At 38.2% G+C, this 19,521-nt stretch overlaps 1 protein-coding gene across 1 annotated transcript in view; it reads left to right on the plus strand.

Moving 5' to 3' along the window:
* Positions 1-13,647: 13,647 nt before the first annotated feature.
* LOC126466159 (small subunit processome component 20 homolog) overlaps positions 13,648-19,521 on the plus strand; it is a 221,105-nt gene continuing 215,231 nt past the window's right edge. The window contains exons 1-2 of the mRNA XM_050096362.1: positions 13,648-13,711; positions 14,003-14,280. Of these exons, the coding sequence (XP_049952319.1) occupies positions 13,667-13,711; positions 14,003-14,280 (323 nt within the window). The 5' untranslated portion in view covers positions 13,648-13,666. The remainder of the gene's footprint in view (positions 13,712-14,002; positions 14,281-19,521) is intronic.

The following is a 19,521-nucleotide window of genomic DNA, read 5'->3' on the forward strand; positions in this document are numbered from 1 at the left end:
TATGAAGGATAATCCAGTACTTCACAACTGAGTTTCTGGAGAGTTTCAGCAGTGTGGGCAGCAGTATGCAGATGGGCATTGTCGTGCAACAACACACCTCCTTTTGACAGCAATCCTCGGTGTTTGCTTCGAATTGTAACCTACACTGTTTATTGTTGCCCCTCTTTCCCCATAGTGTTCCAGTACTGCACCTTCTGCGTCCAAAAAAACGGTAAGCATCAGTTTTCCTGCAGACAGTTGGGTCTTGAACTGTTTCTTGCACGGCGAATTTGGATATTTCCATTCCATACTCTGCCGTTTACTCTCCGGCTCATAATGATGGATCGATGTTTCGTCACCAGTAATGATCCCATATAAGAAGTTGTCCCATTCGTTACCATAGCGATCCAAATGTTTTTTGCAGATGACCAAGCTTGTTTGTTTATGCAACTGTGTGAGTTGTTTGGGATCCATATTGCTCAAACTTTATGAAACCCAAGTCTGTTGTGGATGATTTCGTAGGCAGATCTGTAACTAATTTGCAAACGATGTGCCACTTTGTCAATAGTTAACCGTCTGTCTAAGAGAATCATTTCACGTGAACACTCAATGGATTCTTCATTTGTGGCAGTAAACGGTCGTCCGGCTCTTTCATCGTGAGTAACTCTTGTGCGACCATTACGGAATTTTTCAATCCATTTGTAGACACTCTCTTGTGGCAAAACACTGTTCCCATACTGTATCGAAAGTCTTTGATGAATTTCGACCCCCGATACGTCTTCTGACCACAAAAAACGGATCACTGAATGGTGCTCTTCTTTGGTGCAAATAGACAGCGGAGCAGACATGATTAAGAGCATGGCAGCGATAACGAAACTAAAGTAGCACTTGAAAATTGCAAAGGTAGAACAACAAATAAACAAAGCATGTGTAACCAATGTAAAATGACAGTACTACCAGAATAAGCAAAAATATAACTAAATTGTGGATAATAATTGACTTACCCTCGTATATGCTGAGTCCTTCTGACAATTATTTCTTTTTCCATTTTTTCTGATTTTACATGTAGCAATTTTTTCCCCGCACTTCCGATTTATTTCATCCTAACTGACTTGTATTTCTGTATTCATGGACTTCCCTGAACATTTTTAACTTCCTTCTTTCGTTGATCATCTGAAGTATTTCTTCTCCTACCCATGGTTTCTTTGCAGCTACCTTTCATCATACCTAAGTTTTTCTCTCTAACTTCTGTGATTGCCGCTTTTAGAGACGTCCATTCCTCTTCAACTGAGCTGCCTACTGAGCTGTTCATTATCGCAGCATCTATAGCCTTAGAGAACGTCAGGCATGTCTCTTCATTCCTTGGAATGTCTTTGTTTATATCCGATATATACTGGGTGATCAAAAAGTCAGTGTAAATTTGAAAACTTAATAAACCACGGAATAATGTAGATAGAGAGGTAAAAATTGACACACATGCTTGGAATGACATGGGGTTTAATTAGAACCAAAAAAAAACATATTGCTAGATGCGTGAAAGGTCTCTTGCACGCATCGTTTGGTGATGATCGTGTGCTCAGGCGCCACTTTCGTCATGTTTGGCCTCCCAGGTCCCCAGACCTCAGTCCGTGCGATTATTGGCTTTGGGGTTACCTGACGTCGCAAGTGTATCGTGATCGACCGACATCTCTAGGGATGCTAAAAGACAACATCCGATGCCAATCCTCACCATAACTCCGGACATGCTTTACAGTGCTGTTCACAAGATTATTCCTCGACTACAGCTATTGTTGAGGAATGATGGTGGACATATTGAGCATTTCCTGTAAAGAACATCATCTTTGCTTTGTCTTACTTTGTTATGCTAATTATTGCTATTCTGATCAGATGAAGCGCCATCTGTCGGACATTTTTTGAACGTTTGTATTTTTTTGATTCTAATAAAACGCTATGTCATTCCAAGCATGTGTGTCAATTTGCATCTCTCTATCTACATTATTCCGTGGTTTATTCAGTTTTCAAATTTATACTGACTTTTTGATCACCCAGTACTATTCATGAAGAAATTAGTTAAATATTTAGTGTTATAGAAAGCACAGAGACATTAGCTACTGGCCTACCTCTTGTTCTATTCCTTTGATATATGTTTATTTAATTTGTTTATGTATCTAATAATGTGTGTTAGAGCGTGTTTATGCTCTAGCCGTAGGAATATTTATTTAATTACAAGTTATTTAAATGTAAATCCAGTATTTCGATAGTGTTTTATGTTTGTAAGTGTACGTTAGCTTGGAGACGTGGAGGGAGCGCTCTAGCCAATCACAGCACTCGTTACTAAGGCAGGCAACTACTGAAGCGAATGGAAGGGAGTACGGGAGAGTATGGCACAGGACACAGAAGTGCTGGACGTGATGGCGCGACAGACGCTCGGTCGCGGCGGAGACTTGGAGAGGAGAGCGTGGAGCAGTTTGCGCGTGGTCGTGGCAGATAGAAATATTTTTGAGTGCCAACTTGTTCAGTTGTGAGATTTCTGTGGTTTCTACAGTGAAGACATTGTGTGCATTTAGAAGTGAATATCTCACGAGCTGTGTTGTTGATCACAACTAATTACGTGAACTAGGAATCTATTGTTTCCCTTTTATTCAACATATATTTTATTTAATTGCTGGACCATCTACACCTATAAGAGTTTTGCAGAAATATGCCGCATTCTCAAAAGTACTTCTTCTATTGTACTTATCATTTAAAGTCGTTAAGATAGTACCTGCAGATTTTATTTAATAGCAATCTTTCATTTATAAATTTATATGTTACTTTCATAATTCGCAATGGTCGAGTGATAGAAACCTTTAACCGTTCAATTCACGTGTGTATTCGTATCGTATATTGTAGACTCAGCAGTATTTGGCCCGCAATGCAGCAACTGCATATCCCAGCCCCTAGACAACGAAACCAGCCAAAACTGTTAATATTTCAACTCTGAGTCGGAGGGTGCATAGTTATTTGAAAGCCCACATTTCTTTGCAGCTACCTTTCCTCATACCTAAGTTTTTCTCTCCAACTTCTGTGATTGCCGCTTTTAGAGATGTCCATTCCTCTTCAACTGAGCTGCCTACTGAGCTATTCATTATCGCAGTATCTATGGCCTTAGAGAACTTCAGGCATGTCTCTTCATTCCTTAGAATGTCTGTAACCCACTTCTTTGGAAATGGATTTTCCCTACTTAGTCACTTAAACTTCAGCCTATTCTTCATCATTACCAAATCCTGATCTGCCCTTTATTGTTTATTTTTTACATTAATTTAATCATTGGACTTACGAGTGTTAACCTCTAGAACCTCGGTGAGGTTGACAAATACACCGACACATCATCTTTCAGCACATCATCGCCACCGCACGGGTCCTGTGAGCAGCAGCAACTACCGATAGCAACAGCTGCTGCATTATAAGGCTGGCGTGGCGCTGAGTAATCAGCCTGTGTGCTGACCTGGCTACATTGCCTGTCGTTGTCACAGAGAAGTCGGCAGGGTGACCCAATGGCCTGAACTACATACTAAATGTTTTACAGCTACAGCAGCCCATGTAAGCCCCAGCAATGCAGGACTGGGGGGGGTCCTCAGTATCAAATCTGGATCATTTGAAGGAAATTGAATCCTGGTGAGTGGACTGACAGTGGCAGTCAAGTGCTTGGGGAGTCAGGCAGCAGTTTATGGTTCGAGGCCTGGTCACAGTGGTGGCAGCTGCAGTGGGTAAGTGCCAGGCAGTCAGGCAGCAATCCAGGGTTCAAATCCAAGTCATGGTGGTGGCGGCTGCATCATCTTCATAGCAGTGTCGGACACAGGATGGCCATCGTAATGCAGCCCAGCTGCCTGGTGATAATTGGCTGACCCATGGGAGAGGGTGAGGGTATAAATACTGCTGTCTGGATCTGATCATACAGAAGTAGTATTACTGCAACAGTCCTCTGTGTCTCGAACTCCTTTCTCAAAGGGTGGTTAGTGTCCATAGTGTCCTGGCCTCACAGAACTAGCTTGGCACAGAAGCGGAGAGTGCTTCATCAACATGGGGTCACTGATTGTTGCAGTCACTATTGCAAAAATGGTGTAGCTACCAGCACCATTTGGTTCATTTTATTCTTCCCTCCTTAGCTAAATTTTGCCAGAAAATTCCTGTTTGAAAATGGGCTGCAACCGAAGCACTGTAATATAACATTTACATACTATTTGTGTCCTCCTGCTTGAATTCTCTGAGCACTCCTAGTGGTGAAATGTACTTTCAGTGGTCTGTTCCTTTGCACTATTTACACTTTTTTCGTTGTTTCTCAAGTGCTTGTCACAAACACAGAGTTTTTAGTTCATAATTTGCACTGTCCTATGTCAGTCAAGACTTTGGTGTTCACCTGAGGGTTGAAGTTTGACAGGGATGTAATTTGGGCAACCTTACACTGGAATTGGTAATAATAAATACCTATTCTGACTAGAATTATGCAGACTGCTGAGGCTGTGGTTCCTATGGTTATCAGTTCCACTGACATAAGGCCACTACATGAAGCTAACATCTGATCTAGGGAGGCAAGGAGGGCCGTGTCCAAACTATCTTACAGATAGTTCAAGTTCTCAGTGAATAGGACCTCAAAGGATAAATGGGATATGTAAATTAAAGTATGGGTATTATTTAGGGTGGTGGTTCCATTGATGGTGGAGAGATTCAGCACAAAGTCATGATGTAGCTGATATTATCAGTTACTTCCATTTCCTTTCCTTTCTCCCACCTCTCCTTTCAATTTACGTAATGGTGGATGGTAGTCAGAAGTTTGGAATAGAGATGTCACATTGCAACCCACTCATAATTATTAGTAATAGACTGTGACTAAAGTGTATCTAAATTTCAGTTAAGGCATCAGTTCTAAAGAACATGAACTGAAAGAATTCAGACAAGTTTACTACTAAATGTTATAAGGCAAGTGTCTATGCCACTGATAATGCCTTGAAACGAAAACTGTGTAATTACATTGATCACTTTGACTAGTTAGTCATGTTTGTTACTAATTATGAAACTTAAGTTTCCTGAAACTATCATCATTAAATCAAACAAAATGGTCTTCTGCCTGTTTATGGACAGAAATTCTAAAATTAAATATTTTTTGTTGTTTTAGGAATTATGTAATTATGTAAAAATAAGCAAGTTATAATGTTCAGTGCACATACAGGAGCTCAACGGAAATGCAAGTGATTACTAACTCTTTCAAAGTCAACTGTCATTATATTGAACACTTTAGAATCATACAAGATAGAAAATTATTTACTAATAGCAACATATAATGTGGTAGGCCTGTTGATTGAGCAATATTAGTGATCATAATGTTCATTGTCCTTAGGTTTTATGAATTATCTCTTACTACTGATCAAAATTCAAGGAAACACAATAACGAATCTTAAGATGACTGAAATTAACAGCAACTATCAAAAGACAATGGTGAAAGTACAAAATCCAAGATCGACATAAAAATCAATAAATTCACCATAAAAGAATGACCCTTTTACATTAGCATGTAAAATTTCAATGTAGTTTGCCAGTAAAAATGATGCAGTTACTTGCTGAACTTTATTTTCAGTGAGATAATGATCTTAGTCAAACTATAAAACTGTTTAATGATATCAATAACTTGGCAACATTGATCTTTTCAGTGAAGGAGCAAAACTGAAATTTTAGTACATGGCACATTCATTAATTTTATATGAAGGTTTCTTTCTCTTTTAATTGAGCAATATTCAGTTGTTGTAGTGACAGCAAAAGAATCTGCTGTTGTCAATAATGAGATGGGAAATTCATTAAGACAAGATAAGAATGAAAGTTTGAACTCTCTATTGTACTGTTCAGTAAAATAATTCTATGACACTGGCATGTCTTCTACATTTCTAAGTATCTGTAATGTTACAGTCTTATATTGAGCAGGGTCTAGAATTGGCACAATCTAATGATTCGTCAACAACAACTATTTGCACAAGGCTATTCTTTCATTCATGGATAAATTTAAAATATATTTGACCACACAGTACTTTTATTTTTATAATCTTCTTTAAACCAATTCTTGTACTGTGGCCCATATATTTCCATGCTGTGCACATCCACTAAACCTTGCTATATGGTATGACAATGTTCAGTTTACACACACTTATTTTTGCACAATCTCACAAATGCTCCCCAACTGACCTTTTTCACTACTGATTTGTGACTCTCTGTTCACTCCCCCATGTACCACAGACACTAGTACCATTCAGGCAATATCTTTGCATTCTACACAACTGCAAAGTCCCGCACATTACTAATGTATCTACTCACAATGTTTACAAAATTATTTTCAATAATTGGCAAGAATATTATTTCACAATACTTCAAATAACTGTCTTTGACAATGAAACAATGATAATATGTACATTTATAATCAGAGAACAACACTGGAAAAGGCCACTAGAAAAATGTGTGAAGTATGAAGCAATGTGTAGTCCTACCTGTTGTGCACCAGTATGTGTGCTACCAATGACAACCAGTGTGTTGCCACTGAGAACAACCAATGTGATATTATCCTTTGAAAAAGGACGTTTTATGTGTAAACACCTCTTTAGGGGAATCCATTGCAGATATCTGGGGGTGGAATAGAGTGAACTCACACGATCAGGTGACAGTGAGTGTTCGTTGCATGAGGCAGATGGTCCTGGCATGGTTTTGCAGTGTAATATTCCTGTGTGGAGGGCAGCGCTTGCTAGTGTCTCTCAGATGTCTCAAGTAATATTTCATACTCTTTTAGACACACAAACATTTTTTGGAGTCCCCATACTAACAGGTAGATATGTAGGGTGTAAAACCGAAATCTGCAGTTCCTCACAGTTAGGGGTATTTTTATTTGAATTTTCTACTGCCATTTGCGTACTAGTGCAGTGACTATGTGACAGCACAACAACAAAAATTCTTCCTCCACTGTTGCTAGGAATACCAATAGTACTGATAATTTTGCTTGAATGCGTCATATTCCTTCCAGGAATGGAACTTGAGTAGAAGTATTGGGGTAAGATGGCCTTGGACAGGGTGTAAAAACGCTTCTTGTAGTGTGGTGGTTTCTGTATGTGTCAGTAACACCATCAGTGAGGGTACAAAGGGATTTTGCTATCCTTAGCTGGGCACCTGCATTATCCAAACAGTCCCTGAGAAAGTCCAACTCATGTTTGGTAGTATCTTCCAATTTCCGAATGTGAGGCGGTGCCCAAGAAGCATAGTTGTTTAGTGTTATTTGCTCTGTCATCTTCAAGACTGTCGAGCTGTGTAGTGAGTAGATCTATGGTTCTCTGGGTGTCTTCTACATTCGCTTGTTCTTGCTTTTTGATCTTTTCCATGTCCTCTACATCAGTTGTATTGAAAAATGTTTTTGGGTTTCACCACCTGTATCTAGCTAGCCCCTTTTCCAACAGACTTGCAGAACTGGGTCTGTAGTTAAGTGTAATTGCCTCTGTTTCCATGTAAATGTTGATCCCAGTAATTGATATTCGCCTTGTGTATTGTTCGACCTTGCCTGATTTTTCATCACGAATTGCAGTTTGCTAACGGTGTCTTCCAACTTCTAAATTCTGTTTTTCATGTTCCATTCTTAGGGTCCACTGGTGATCTGAGATTAATATGTCTGCATGTTGCATAAATAGTATGCCACTTCCTTGAGAATATACCTTGAGAAGGAAGAGGAAATCCTGTATTAGCCTATCATCCCCACTCATGACTGAAGTGCATAGGAATGGACTGAATAAATGTAGGTGTAACCTGTTTCAGTTAGTTGCCACTATCTTTCCTTTTCAGTCTGTGACTCCTCTTCCCCCTTCTGGAGGTGCTATCAGTAATGTAGACAGCTCCACTGGGGTTTCTTCAAACAGGTGAATATGACTTCTGTGCAATGCAATGATGTGTGGTGACAGTTGCAATTTAATGTTAACACATGAAGTCATTTCTGTTATGTGGAAGGTTTTTTGGTAAACTGAGCCAGTTTTTTTGTTTTCCCTTTTGGCACATATAAGTTAGTTAGTATCACCCAGTGTCCAACATGATACTTTGCTATTGTTGCTTTTTTATTATGGGTCTTAGTGTTCATATTTTAATCTTGGCACCAAATACTTTTTAATCTTTTTCAAAAATTTCGAAATGATGACACATATTTTCCTGGACGGAACTGGTGCAGCTCAAAAGGACATGGAATATTTGGCGAAAAACAGCCTCATAATGGGGATAAGCCTGTACTCTCGTAGATCTTTGAGTTGTATGCCACTACTACATAAGGGAGTAGGGCATACCAGTTGTTATGGTGACTACTGCTGCAGTAATTCAACATTTTCTGTATTGTCCTGTGGACTGTCTCAGTTGATCTGGTTGCCTGCAGGTGTAACACACTAGTCCTGAATAGTTTAATGCGTGATGTTAGACACAACTGATTTATTAAGTCTGAAATTAAATTCGTGCCTTGATACATTAAACTATCTCAAGTTTTGCAAACTACAGTATCCATCGTTTAACTGTTGTTTGTGGCACTGCATCTGCTTGCTTGTTAGATATGGTGATCATGGACACAAAACATAAGAACTGCACAGCGGTTTCCTGCTGTTTTTGAGAGAATAGTCCAGTTATGTCTATGCTATCATCTAAAATGATTTGTCTAACATTGCGAATAACTGTTATGCAATTTTTTGATGAATGAGTTCCAATACCTGCAAGCATGGAATAAAATTTTTGTTATATTGATCGACTATTTACTAGCGTGTCTTCCACCAGTGGTTTTTTGTGATTCGGCATTCTGTAGCTCAGTGGCCACTGTGTCAAGAGAAAGTTGAATCATAAAGTTTCCACAACACCCAATTCATAATTTTGCTGGTGCTACTAGCTGCAAACTGCTCATTGTTTATTTTATACAGCACACCTTCTTCAGTGCTGAACTGTGATTGCTTCTACAATATTGGTCAGCAACTTGTACTTGCTGCCATTATTCTCTACCTACATTGGTATATTTCACAATGTGTATTTTCCGACTCAGTCCATACACATACCCATGTGTTTTATCTGATTGATGTACTGCTTCGGAATCAAATTTGCTTAGTCTTAATGTCCATCTAGTTAAGTAACTTTCAGATCTTCAAGTCCCATTACCCAATTCGATGCACATGATCAGTTATTACGTTAAAGCGTCATCTATATGATTAACAGTGGAAAAAACTCTAGGTATTAGTGATAGCCTTTCCTTTTCTTTAGTTGAATAATTTTTGTCTGCCTTATTGAATTGTCTTGTTTTATGTGCTAATGAATATTCTTTTCAATCCACTTTCTGATTTAGAACGCAGCCCGAGACAAGATTATTGGTATGGCCTGAAAGTATAAATTGCTTTTTGCAGTGCAGGAAATTTAGAACTGGGCCAGTGGTCAGTAAATCTTTTAATCTTACTAATCCTGTCTTACAATCCAAAGACCACTGGAATTACATCACTGTGTGATGCGTTTTATGACTTCAGTGAATTTAGGAATAAATTTTCTATAGATATTAGCCAAGCACAAAAAGACTGCAATTCGTTTTAAGCAGTGGACGTTGGAAACTTTCTCACAACTTCAACAAGTCGCTAACAGGCGCATACCACACCCTGGAAGATAGAGAGTAGGGGTCTATTAATCGCCAGCGACTCAAATAAATTTAGGAAAATAATGCTACCAGGGTAATGGCAGCAAGGGAAAGGAAGGGACACTGTGTACACTGATTGTTTACTCTTGGGGACTCATTCAAGAAGTTGAAGAAGTTATTCCCACAACCACTGAGAGAACATGATGCAACCAACTGGAGATTGTGGTGCATATTGGAATAAACTAGACCTTTTGTCTGGGCACTGAGGTCATACTTGAATCATTCCTGTGACTGGTAGAGAGGACTGAATTTCACTGAAGCTCAAAATTTGTATTATTGTCCCCAGAACTGGTCATGGCGTCTTGGTTCTGAATTGAGTGGGAGGACTGAACCAGAGACATCGAAGATTCTCTGACAAGCTAGACTGTGACTTCCTGCAGTTGCACCATAGTGTTGAGCACTGCAGTGCCCCCCTGAATGGGGCACACATGTATTACACATCAGAGACTGCTACCAATGTAGCTGACTCTGTGTGCAGCGAACACAAGATTTATTTTTATGGATTAAGTGATTCTCCATTCAATCCACATGACAACAGCTGTATTAGTCAAAGCTCCAAAGGAATGCCACCCCCATCCCCCACAGGCGAGACTATTGGAATCCTAGTGGTTGCCGGCAAAGCATTTGCAACATAGTGCCAGAAACATTTGCTAGAGGGAACATATTTATTCTCAAGAACAGCTTTTGTCACGTGCATTGTCTCTGAAAAACATACTCTGTAGGATATTGAACATGGGTTAGACATACTGCATTACTCATTGAAGGGAGGAAAGCTTGATCTACTTGAGGAACTGGAGTTTTTCTTGTATGGGGAAGGCCCCGACATGATCTTGACTGAACAAATGGAGTTCAACCAGAATTATTGTCTTTTTTTGTATTTTCGAAGAAAATCTGTAGAGTTCAGTACTAGTTACTGATATGCAGTCAGTCGCACTTCTTCTGGACCTAAGATTGTGAGCACACCACCGTCATCTGCCATTTAGCCACGTTTGTCCCCAATTCTGGCAATGGAACTACTTCTCGTTCTTGGGTGGTGGCACCCTTTGTGTTCCAATATAGATTATGTCTGAAGAGAAATGCTTGTAAATCCAGTTACGTCTATCTATAGACCATGTGGGTTTCTTACGTTTTACATATAGCTTTCCTTTTATTTTATGTAGATTTGATTTGTAGTCATGTTTTTTATAATACATGCTATATGATATTTTAATAGGAAAACATTAACTTCTTTATTATTTATCAGTCACACTATGTTCACTTGTATTGAGCATTGTATGTACGTTAAAATTCATGATTTGTTCGTCTCACTTGGTGTAAATTCGTGTACTCACATACCAAATTCCAGTCTTGTTGATTATTTCTGTTAGGCCAGTGCAACTCCTTACATAGTTCATTTATTCTTAGAATGGGGATGTCTTAACTGTCTGGCTGGACAGCTTTCATTTTATTTCTGTCAGTACTGATGGCTATTTCCTATATTATAATATATTAAGCTCACATCAATCTGGGTATGGTTTTCTCCTTATTTTTTAGACTGTTGTTAACAGAGACTCAGTTCTTAATATTACTACCTACTGGTTTACAGGTGTTCAACAATTTTTAATTCTTTTTGCCATTGCATAAAGCTCTCTTATCATGTTATCTGTTTTTCAAATGCAAGTAATGGATGATTAATGCAATTTTGCTTATACAACTGCCCCATCTTTCTTACTTAAATCTTGCAAGATTATGGTATGTGTTTATATTTTTATCGTTACACTAATATTTTAATGTAATCAGGTCATTTGACAGTTACAAATGATATGTCTTCTATATGCGGCACGTTGTCATATTGGATAGTTTCCCAGTCTTTCATAGTGCCTCCTGTTACATTGAAATTTCAAAAGTAGTTGAAATCATGTACAATATTTTGTTGGTTCCTGAAAAGCAGTGAAGCATGTAGAATACTAATACAGAAATCTGGTTAAAAGATTAAGTGTGTAATATTTAGATTTTTGGGGAAAATTTAAGTATATATCGAAAGATAGGTGAACAGAAAATGCAGATAGTGCATCTATTGCACTGGAAAAGATACTCAAATCCACCAAAACAGAAATTAAAGCTGCATGTGAGATAGTCTGGGGGAGACTTGGTATCATGGGTGATTATAAAATTGGAAATGAATCCTTCTATTGACCTACAGACCCACTTCTTGAAGTAACCCAAAACTTTGGAGAAAATCAGCGTTGTTTCCACATAAGTTCTCCAGTCATACTTTAATCTATTAAATTTAATTGTTTTCCATACAAAAGTTTTTTGCATAATAGGTCACAATTTACATGAGACAATTAAAACATGATGATTGCTTTGGGTTGAGTACAACAATCATCTAAAGATTTGTAAACGAGCAGAAAAAGAAATCCCCTCAACATATACAGCTTAAAAATATTACAGCCAACACATTATATATATATATATATATCAGGAGAGCCTACTCCATTAGTAAAATGAACATGCATCACAATCAGCTTTAAAGCATTGTATAGATAATAATTTACTGCTTTCAAGATAACCTACCACTCAAATCGTAGATACACGTGAATCCGTACTGAACAGTTTTAGTAGTGAATATCATGCAAATATTGATGACAAAAATATCATCAAGGGCAAGCCAGGTAGGAACCCTGTAGACATAAACAACTGCCTTACCAACAAAAACATTGTACATGAATTCAACTACTGTTGAAATTTTAATATAAAAGGAGACATTATTACAAGACTGGGAAACTATCCGATATGACAACATGTAACATATAGAAGACATATCATTTGTAATTGTCAAATGACATGATCACATTAAAATACTAGTGCAACAATTATGTTTTCCAGTGACAACGTGCGTGACAAATGACAAAAGCTGTTCTTGAGAATAGATATATTACCTGCAGCAGATTTAACAAGAGCGGCCATCTGGACAGTATGTAAGTAGTAGGCCTAACTGTCACAGTCATCCCAATGGATCTTGTAGACACCTGATTTGTTGACCTTATTAGGTTTTGGATCTATTCGGTGTAGTAAGCACGTCCTGGCGAATTGGTTGTCTGCGTACCAATCCGAATGTCCATCTTTCGGAAACATTGCTCTATTGTTTCTGACATCAGGCCACTGTAGGTTAGAGCTGTAAATTTATTTTTAGTTGTACCATTAGTATCACTATTATGGGCTGTTTGATTATGATCTCACATTTTTTTTGTTTCTTTACCGGTGTCTTAATCCAGCAGTTCCTAACATCGGGTGTTTTATATCCTTGGCCACTTCGATCTGCTTGAGGATAGGGATTTCTTTATCAACTACACACTGTTGTAATCGCTGTGGGTTTGTTTGAGCCACGGGAGAGCTTCACACACAATCTGAAAACTCTGAACTGGACCACAATTGAACGTAGACGCTAACTTTCTCGTGAATTTATTCTTACAAAGTTTCAAGAACCAGTATTCATTGAGTAATGCAGGAATACGTTATAATGGCTTACGCATCACTCTCGTAGGAACAGCAAAGACAAAATCTGACTAATTACAGCATGCACAGAGGCGTTTATGCTATCATTCTTCCCACGCGCTATAGGCGAATGGTATGAAAGAAACCCTATTACATGGGACAAAGCAAAGTACCATCTTCCATACACTTAACGAATGCTTTCCACAGGATAAATATAGATGCACATCGGAAACCACGAATTTAACTGTCGAATCAAGCTTAGCTTCTACCATAGGTGTTCACTTGTTTTTTGACAATTTCGACCTTAGATACTTGATTGATACTAAAATCTATGCTCGAAGCATCATAATGTTTACGTTTATCTTTGGTTTGTTTATTTCGTGAAGACCATGTGGTCGGTGGTGGTACAGTGTATACGTAGTGTCGTGCAGTTTCTTAGTTCCTTATTGTATTAGAAGAGCGTGTACTTTTCGGATTTGTGTAATTTGCTGTACTAGAGATTGTAAAATGAAGAATAAACCCACCAGACACAAGGAACGCAACACATTTAAGGTCTGAGTGCTGATTCTAACTGAAATTAAGAACGCAGTAGCATTTGTAGAAAATAATCATAATGCACACCAGTTCATTATGAGGCTCTCTAATGTTCATCCATCATTAAGTGTGTTTATTTGCTCATCCCTTGACACAACAGTAAAATTTTCATTTATACTTTATTTGTAATGTTGAGAAGCACTGAAAGTTGTCTACATTTAGCAGCTTTATACTGACGTACCATTTGAAATATAATATTTAAATTTATCATATTTATGGTACACGTGTGCTGAAGTTATTTCTGTGCAGTTCCAGCCGTTTTCGGAGCGCATAGCAAATATTGACATTGATGTATTCCACCGCGTCAGGCATAAGTTTGAGGATGCTGATGAGGATGACACATACATGCATCAGTGTCTTCAAAAATGGAATGTTTTAAACCTGACCGATAGTTATGATAACTTTAAAAGGGAGCTCCCGAATGTTCAAACGTTACCGCTTATTTTAAATCAAAAGGAAGTGATTGTCGCAGTAATCTTGAAACACCTTGCAGCAAAGGATCCGCTGTCATTACAACCTATTTTGGAGTAAGTGACCATATCACATACTTTTTTCTCTGCAGTAGCTTAAAGTAACAGTAGTGTTGTCATAATTTAACATTATTAGCGTAGTATATTTGAGTTGTTATAAATGTATATCAAACATATTTATTTTCAATTAGGTTACTGAAACCGTAGTTTTATTTTTACTTCTTCAGAGCTATGGTAGACATATGATCCAATGAACAGCTAATTTTTAATTTAATTATACGTTTGTATATGACAGACGATTATGAACATTGAATCAGGATTGATCACTTTGACTCCTGTGGTGAATGTGTGTGTCAAAATGAACAGTACAGTTTATTGTATGCCACTGTATCCACGTATTTGTGTTTAAGTCACCAAAACGTTGAAAGCAATCCAGTAATGAACAAAACGGGTGGTTGAACCTACTGATACAAGAACGCAGCTTTGACCCATGATGAAGTGATTTGATATGACATGTGATTACATTCATGTGCAAAGTGAAGTAAAACAGAACACTGAGAATACTTGTTTTGCTTCTGTGTTACTTTTTTGAATGTAGGGTATGATGATAGTCTGATCTGTCGTGTACCCACAGTCACGTTGGTTTGGAAGTTGAATATTAGGTTGTGACTTTGCAAAGCCAGTCAATTTGATGTTATGAGAGTAATTAAAATTCCAGTTATAGTGTGTATTTTACATATGTGAGTGCTGTTTTGATGGTGTCATGAGTCATAGCAGATGAGTGGCACTGGTAGGTGCAATATTTACAACAAAAGCACCTGTAAAAAGCTTCCTTTACACAGTCAGGAATAGTTAGAGGGCACAGATCCTATACCTACTATAGCTGTAAGATGTCAGCAGGAGAATTTGTGTGACAGAGCCAGACAAATCCACACATAACAACAGGCTTATTCAAAATGGTATACCAATACATACACAGTATGTCACCATCAAAGGAGAAGTCAAGTTAAGCTAGTACACACACATAAAATCTGACTTTATCTACTTCTACACATACTCTGTTCTTTTAATCCCACCACCTTGAAGAATTAAGAGTGCTGCAAGGAGCTGAGCAGGGATGGGGTTGCTACTTACAACTTGTGTTACATGTTAGTTTTGTGGTGAATGGTGAAATAGTTGTGTTTTCATGACAGATGGCTGTGCATACATTGCCCCTTGCTGGATTCATCCTTCTGCAGCATGCTCAGGTATTTTTAATGGGCCCATTTACACATGAAAAGAGAGAAGTAACTGTTACAAACTACGGTAGTTCTTTAGCCTATGTGTTATTGAGCTGGATGGCATGCTTGTTAATATACTAGACTTATTTAAAAGGAGTAGGGAACAAATGCCCTTTCCAGTCATTCAGTTTTGGCGTGTCTGTTATTTCGCTAAATCAGTTCAGTTACTGGTTTATAATGGTACTTTTGCAATATGTTTACTGGCTGTAGGTTGAAATTATTGTCTGTTCAAGTAGGTGTAAATCTAGGGCATCTGAATTTGATAATTTGTTATTCTTATTTTTGCTACAGGTATTAGTAAATAAACATTGAAGTTCAGCATTGTACAATTTCAGTAACAGATATTGCTGGGATCCTCTCTCTGCTAAGTCTAACTGACTTGTTTGATAATCATACAGATTGCTTTGCTTGTGTGTGTGTGTGTGTGTGTGTGTGTGTGTGTGTGTGTGTGTGTGTGTGTGTAACAGCTTGGGAGATGTTGAAGAGCTGTTTGTAACACACACTAATATATGTGAAAGTTGCAATGCCAAGAAGAATATGTCTGATTGAAATGAACTGTGTTGATGTGAAGATAGGTATCATTCAGACATTAGACACAAGTGAGCAAGCAGATTCTGTCTGTCTCACACTGTTGACAGCTTATCAAGATATGACCTTATGAAGTATCTTCACAAAATGTGATTGGCTCAGGGAATAATTGTCTAGTAGAACCCAGTACTCTGTACTGGACTGTGAATAATTCTCAGGTGTGCCACAAGAGAGCAAATAAGACCTATAATGTTTGCAATATACTTGAGCAGTTTTTTCATCTAGGAATGGCGACAGTATAAGATTGTTTGCTGGTGATGCTCTTTCATGTACAAGAAGACACCATCACTGGACAATTGTAAGGAGTTGCAGAAAGACATGAACAGAATTTCTGCTTGCCAATGGCCTTACTGCAGTGGGAACACCGGTTCTTGTCTGATCACTGAAGTTAAGTGCTTGTCCGCCCTCATTTACACTCAGGTGAATGACCATCCAGGTCTGCCGAGTGCTGTAAGCGGGATAGTAAGATAAGAGAGATTAGAGACTGTACGGGAACATATGGATGGTTTTTTGTCCCCTTGCTTAATAAGCAATTGGAACAAGGATAAAAGTTGATAATATTAGTACAATGTGCTATGTGCTGCCCAGGAGCTTGTGGAGTGTAGATGTTGAACAGTAGAAATCGGGTTGATGCTTCACTGTGCCAGGGAACTAAAGAATATCTGGACATTGTATATTAGAAAATGAAAGATAGCCTAGGTATATTATTGGGTCATTCCATGTCAAGGGGACCAGGGTCCCCACTCGACCAGCTCCAAATCTAATGAAATTTGGTGTGAAGGTTCAATAAGGTCTTGGAATGTTGTATACCAAATTTCAGTCCAGTATCTTCAGTAGCTGAATTTCTAGGGGTTTTTAAAGAGAGGCTACTTGTCTTCGCAATAATACGAAGGTGCAAATGTGCCAAGTTTGCTAGGCTTTTTTAGAATTTCTAGAAAACATTTGGTCACTTGCTTTAATATATAAAGATACCTTTTTTATGGATGCTTAGATGAAAAGATATGCATGTGCAAATTTGGACAAAATTTTCTACTGCAAATATAAGGGTATGTTTTCTTTTGTGGGGGGGGGGGGGGGGGGGCAATATCTCAACTGTCTCTCTTTTTTTTTTTCCACAGCTGGACAGAGTGTTCTTTAAGCTTTTAAAGCTATATTTTTTAATTTTTGTGTCTTACATTTTGGTGAGTAAGAATATGTTTCAAAAATTATTATTATAGCACTTTGAGAAGATTGAAAACTGAAACATTTTGCTCCATTAAGTCCCATAATTAATTTTTGATTCCATTATATAAAACAATTTCAAACATTAATATAACACATGCCATGAAAACAAGTATAATACACAACACAGCAAATTTGCAAAACAAAAATACAAAATAGTCTGTTCCATTTTTTGTTTTAAACAGTTCTACAAATTTGCCAAAAAAAAAAGATATAACAGGGAAATATGGTCTTGGTACAACAAATGAAGCTGGACAGAGACTCCTAGAATTCTGCCAATAAAATTCATTGATAATTACTAATACACTGTTTCAACTACCAAAACGACGCCTATATACCTGGACTTCGCCAGATGGCCAACACCGGAACCAAATTGATTACATACTTTGTAATCAGAGGTAGAAGAGCACGGTTCAGTCAGCTACAACAAGACCTGGGGCTGACTGCGGATCAGGTCATGAGCTCCTGATTGCAAAATTTCGGCTGAAACTTCAGAATGTAGCAAAAAGTATCCCAACTTGCAGATACGACCTTAAACTCTATACCCTCCGACTATGCTGTAGAGGTACAAAACAGATTTAATGTATTACAGCTGGAGGACAAAAGCTCGCAAGAGATGTGGACAGAAGTAGCTAATACTGTCAAGGAGGCCGCAGAGAAACACATTCCCAAGAAAAGGAACAGTAAGAAGGCTAGATGGCTATCAGTTGAGGCACTGCAAGTTGCAGAAGAACGAAGGAAAGCAAAAATCAAGGGAGATAGATCAGCTATGTTTGAATTAAATAAAGATTTTCAGAAATTAGCTAGAAGAGATAAAAATATATTCTTTAATGAACAGTGTAAGGAAGTTGAAGATAGTAACGTAATGGAGGAGACAAGAGATCTTTATAAGAAAATTAGAGAAATTAAAGGAAAATTCCAGGCAAAAATTGGAATGATAAAAGATAGAAACAGGAAAGATCTGAGTGAAGCAGAGGATGTGAAGGAAAGGTGGGCAGAATATGTAGAAGACCTATACAAGAGAGAACTGCATCATGACAGGGCTCCTACTGCTGATGTTAATGTTAATTTAGAACTAGAGCCAGATATTTTGGAGAGCGAAATCCAGTGGGCCCTTGAAAATATGGCTGATAACAAAACTAGTGGACATGATGAAATACCAGCAGAATTGTTTAAAGTCACTGGAAAGGATGCAGTGAAAGTGCTGCACTCAATATGTCAAAAAATATGGATCACGCAGCAGTGGCCAGAAGACTGGAAAAGATCAGTATTCATCCCCATTCCAAAGAAGAAAAGTTCTAAAGAATGCTCAGATTACCGAACAATCGCACTTATTTCACATGCTAGCAAAGTTATGTTGAAAATCTTACAAAATAGACTTCGCCAATATCTAGATCGAGAGCTGCCAGAAGAACAAACTGTATTTAGGAAAGGAAGAGGAACTAGAAATCAAATTGCTAACATTTGGCGGATTATGGAAAAAGCGAGAGAATTCCAGAAAGATGTGTACCTCTGCTTTATTGACTATGCCAAAGCCTTTGACTGCGTCAATCACAACAAATTATGGAACGTACTGAAAAACATGGGTGTACCAGATCACCTCATTCATCTGATACGGAGTTTATACCTTGACCAAGAAGCCACGGTGAGAACTATGTATGGAACAACGAAATGGATAAAGATTCAGAAAGGGGTCCGGCAAGGCTGCATACTGTCACCGTATTTATTCAATCTGTATGCAGAACATGTCATGAGGAATGCGAGGCTAGATGAAGGAGAAACAGGAATTAAAATAGCTGGAATAAATGTAAACAACCTCAGGTACACGGATGATACGATCCTGTTGGTAGAAAGTGAAGAAGAATTGAGAACACTCTTACTGAAGGTGAAAGACGAAAGTGAAAAGGCGGGTCTTATGCTGAATGTGAAGAAAACGAAAATTATGGCAACAACACCTACCAATTCATGGGATATAGCAGGAGAAACCACGGAGGTAGTGACCACATTCAGTTATCTCGGTTCCCAGATCTCTGCTGACGGTGACTGCAGCCATGAAATCCGGAGACGCCTGTTGCTCGGTAGACAGGCGATGTCAAACCTTGACAAGGTTATAAGGTCCAGAGATATAACGCTATCAACAAAGATCCGTATTGTGAGGGCTATGGTCTTTCCAGTTGTAATGTATGGATGTGAGACCTGGACCATTAGA

Source organism: Schistocerca serialis, chromosome 1 (assembly GCF_023864345.2).
Source record: "Schistocerca serialis cubense isolate TAMUIC-IGC-003099 chromosome 1, iqSchSeri2.2, whole genome shotgun sequence".
In the NCBI taxonomy this organism is placed as follows: domain Eukaryota; kingdom Metazoa; phylum Arthropoda; class Insecta; order Orthoptera; family Acrididae; genus Schistocerca; species Schistocerca serialis.